Source organism: Pundamilia nyererei, unplaced genomic scaffold (genome assembly GCF_000239375.1).
Source record: "Pundamilia nyererei isolate P.nyererei 1_Seehausen unplaced genomic scaffold, PunNye1.0 scaffold00105, whole genome shotgun sequence".
NCBI classification, from domain to species: domain Eukaryota; kingdom Metazoa; phylum Chordata; class Actinopteri; order Cichliformes; family Cichlidae; genus Pundamilia; species Pundamilia nyererei.
Window position 1 is genome coordinate 1,496,698 of NW_005187506.1, and position 3,833 is coordinate 1,500,530.

Below are 3,833 nucleotides of genomic sequence, written 5' to 3' on the forward strand. Positions count from 1 at the left end.
CACACACACACACACACACACACACACACACACACAAGGAATTACAGGTAACCTCTTACTTCCAGCTCAATATTTGGATTCTTAGATTCTGCTCGAGCAGCTTTGCATGAGTCCCAGTTCAAAATAATCCTTCTTTATCTGACACTGGGGCTTCCCCCTCCATCCTTAGCCCGACTCTCTTCTGATCGGAGTCTACCACAAACTAATCTACTGATCAAACACATTCCAAGAATCATTCACTTCTGATATAAGAGCTTTTCTCCCACACACTGATGGAGCTGCTTTAGCAGATGTTCTCTGGGTGAATCTGACAGCTGGATTTATTACAAAGAAGTACGACCTGTGTAAACCTGATATCTGTGTTAGATAAACATATACCTGTAGTAAATATTTAGCCTCAGAGCGATCTGCTCGTTAACATCTCTTTTCCCCCCGCATGTCTGAATCTGCAGGTATTTACAAGTCAAGACAAAGAGCGACTCACAGTCTCGGTGTCCGGCTCAGATTAATAGTTCAATATGCCGTATAATAAATCAGACTCCACAGAGAGGTTAACAAAATAAGTTTGTGTTGCCACAGAGCGGTTTGTGATCTGTGAAATAAAAGAGCCACAAAGGCTTTTGTGCTCACTGTAGTTTCATTATTGACTGATCTCCTCAGTGAAACCTGAAACCCTGCAAACCCCTGTGCTTCCTGGAAAACGTCCATTTAACAGGAACTGCCTTTAATCTATACGCCTCCATGTGTCCTGTGTTGCCAGACGATTCCCACCTCCCTCTGACGCGATAACGTCTGCTCTCTGAGGCTGAGCGCTAAAGACTCAGGAGTCAGAGTGTGATAATGGTTCCCTCTGTCATTCCAAAGGAAATTAAGAGCCCAGCTCACTGATGCAGTCACACAAAGCGTACAATAAAACCATAACACTGCTGCAAACCTGAGCCTAAAACCTCAAACAGCCACTCGAGATTCTGGGAACTCTGAGCGATTTGACCGTCGTGTGCATGCAGCACATGTTGGTGACGTGCACGTGAGCGCGAGAGAGACGAGCTGTCAGCAGACGCATACGTGTTCAGTCTGCACACATTCGACTTTGAATCAAAGGACTAAAAACAGACGTCAAAGTCTGCAGCCTCTTAGAAAACAGACGGATTTATTCAAAAACCTTATTTTCATTTTGGAAAAGGCATTACATCGAGTTTCATCATTCTCTTTATCAAAAACAACAGAGATGTTTGTAAAAATGTGTGAATGTTATCAGACATCCTCCGAGTTCAGCCTTTAAAATGCACAATGCTCTCTCTCCTGTCTGCGCCTCTGTTTGTGGGACAACTTTTCAAGTACATAATGAGGTAATGAATGCTGCACGAGCTTCATTCTGCAGCGCGGCTCTGAATTAGAATCTGTGCCTGGTGGCTTTGATTTGGAGCATCCAGCTGAGCCTACACGCTGACTGCAGAGCAGCTCTGTACTCAAACCTGGCCGGCAGATTTCTGGCTGCATCGGTGAGGCTCCACGCCGCTCTGCAGAACGGCTCCGCTAATCGACTAAAAGGTGGAAATCAAAGGTGTGACTGAGCAAACAGCTGATTGTGTTGGCCTCGTTAATAATAAGACCGCAGAGATGGCATCGTTAAAACAGTTAAATTCAGGAAATTGAATAATTTGTCACAGATGCAGTTTTTGTAGCAAAGGAGAGAACTCCACCTCCACCTCTTCAGAGGAGCCAATCAGGTTCTGACGTTCCTCAAGGAGGGAAAGCAGCAACTATATAAGAGGACAAGGGACCAGAGGACAGAAGTGAAAGACAGAAAAGAGGCAGGAGAAAAAAGACAAAAGGACAGAGAAGAAGAATAGAATAGCCAGTTTTTTGTCAGTGTACATGTACAACGAAGATAAAGAAAAGGAGAAAATGGAAAGAAGGAAATGAGAGAAAGAACAGAAGAACCAGAGAGGAAACAGATGGAAAACATGAGTGCGTGAACCATAGAGAACAAGAAAAATGAAAGAGATTTAAGAATGAAAACTAAGGCAGGGAGGGAGGAAAAGATGAGAAAGGATGAAGAAAAAAGAAAGAAAGAAAAGTGGAAGCAGCAAAAAGAACCATCGACGAGAGAGTCGTCACGTAGGGGCGAGTCCAGGTAGAAAACTCATCAGACGTGGTTGGACGGGTGTCTCACACACTCACACACAGAGTTTCAGAGCGATCAAACCTTTCTGCAGCAAAGGACGTAAACGAGGGGAAGGTCCGGGTAAAGCGTATCAGTTTTTTGGCTCCTCGTTAGCCGGTTGGATAGAATCATCCAGGGCACAAATATATCGGTACTGCAAACCGTGGTCAGCGAGTCCTGATCGCAGGGACGATAAACTGGACAGCAGGAAGTTTGAACCCTGACAGAAACTTTCCTTCTGAAAGTAAAGTCATGAAAGCAGCAGGAAGAAAGGAGAGTATGTATGTACAGTAACGCTGACCACCCATCCTGACTCCAGCTGTGCTCACCAAATCAGAAACAGTGTTATTAAAGCGCAAACAGAGATTCCTTCATTTTCTATTAATGGGGTAAAATAAAAATATGATTTGTTGAAACGTTTTTCCTTCTTTGTTCTAGCTTTGCCCTTCTTTCAGTTTTCCTCCCACTTTGCTCTTATCAAAGTCAAACTAAGTCCCCGTTTGTGGAGGACGGTGATGAAAAAGAAGCCATTGGGGGTTTGTTGTGTTTTGATCCCTGATGATTTGGACGTTTTCTAATCATTCAAAATGAATTTTCTCTGTCTTCTCTCTCTCCCAGGAGGGATGGAGGCTAATTCCCAAACCACGTCTCAGGAGCTGCTCATTCCCAACGATGTGAGTAAGAGAGAGCTCAGCTCCAGAGGAGGCGTGTTTGCTGTTCTAAGTTTGTGAGTGAAAGTGTAGCGTGACTCCGGCCACTAATCTCCTTCTACCTACACAAAAACACATGCCTACAGGTCAGCTCGTGCTCACTCCTACACGAGCTTCCTCCTCCTCTTCAGCGTTTCTCCTCCTCTCAGCCCACTCCGGCTTTCTGTGGTTTTGAACTGCTGATCTTATCGAGAGCAGCTCCTCCTCCTTTATTGAGCTAGAACAGCAGCTTTACAGTGTGTAACGATGTTAGCGCGAACGTGATGCTGAAGTCGGTCGGTGTGTTTGCATTCCCCGTTTGTCTCTCCGAACATTCAAACTCCACGCCAACCTCCAGCCGCGGAGATGAAGCTTCGTCTGAAAAATGGAATCAATGCCGCTCCTCTGCCTCTTCATACATTTATATTTCTGCTGCTTTGTCAGATGTAAACATGCAGCTCCAAACTTTGCAGAGATTTGAGTCTGAAGTTGTGCGGCTGCAGTTTTTGGTTGCTGTGAAGTGCTGCAGATAACACAGAGTGCAAATGAATTAGTGGGCAGATGTGTGGCACACGCTGGCTTCAGTCACAGCTTCTCAGCTTTAATTAAGCTAACGAGTTGATATTTTCCCATCATTAGAAAACGTGTGTTCAGTTCAAGGTTGCGTTTAGATTTGATATCATGTTTTGTGAGTGTAATCAGCACCTGGACCTGGAGGGGTGTTGCAGTATATCTTTAGCTGTGTTCTCCCACAACCCCCACCCCCCCGGCTGCTGGCCCCGCCCCCACCGGTTCCTCTCTGTGAGCAGCCCTGCAGAGCTCCCAGTGGCTTTTTTTCAGACACTTAACAGTTCAGTATCGTGCTCAAGGACGTGTGACGTTTGATGGACGTGTCGACTGTTTCGAGGTCAAAGCGGCGACCTTTTGTTCCTGTGACAGCTTCTGGCCACCCAGCCTCCCCCCCTCCCCCCTCAGCC

At 45.7% G+C, this 3,833-nt stretch overlaps 1 protein-coding gene across 4 annotated transcripts in view; it reads left to right on the top strand.

The window, feature by feature from the left end:
- LOC102197777 (poly(rC)-binding protein 4-like) overlaps nt 1-3,833 on the top strand; it is a 179,750-nt gene that overhangs the window by 158,955 nt on the left and 16,962 nt on the right. For all 4 annotated transcript variants that reach the window (XM_005740879.1, XM_005740881.2, XM_005740880.1 and 1 more), the window contains one exon: nt 2,786-2,841. In XM_005740879.1, coding sequence (XP_005740936.1) covers nt 2,786-2,841 — 56 coding nt within the window. The remainder of the gene's footprint in view (nt 1-2,785; nt 2,842-3,833) is intronic.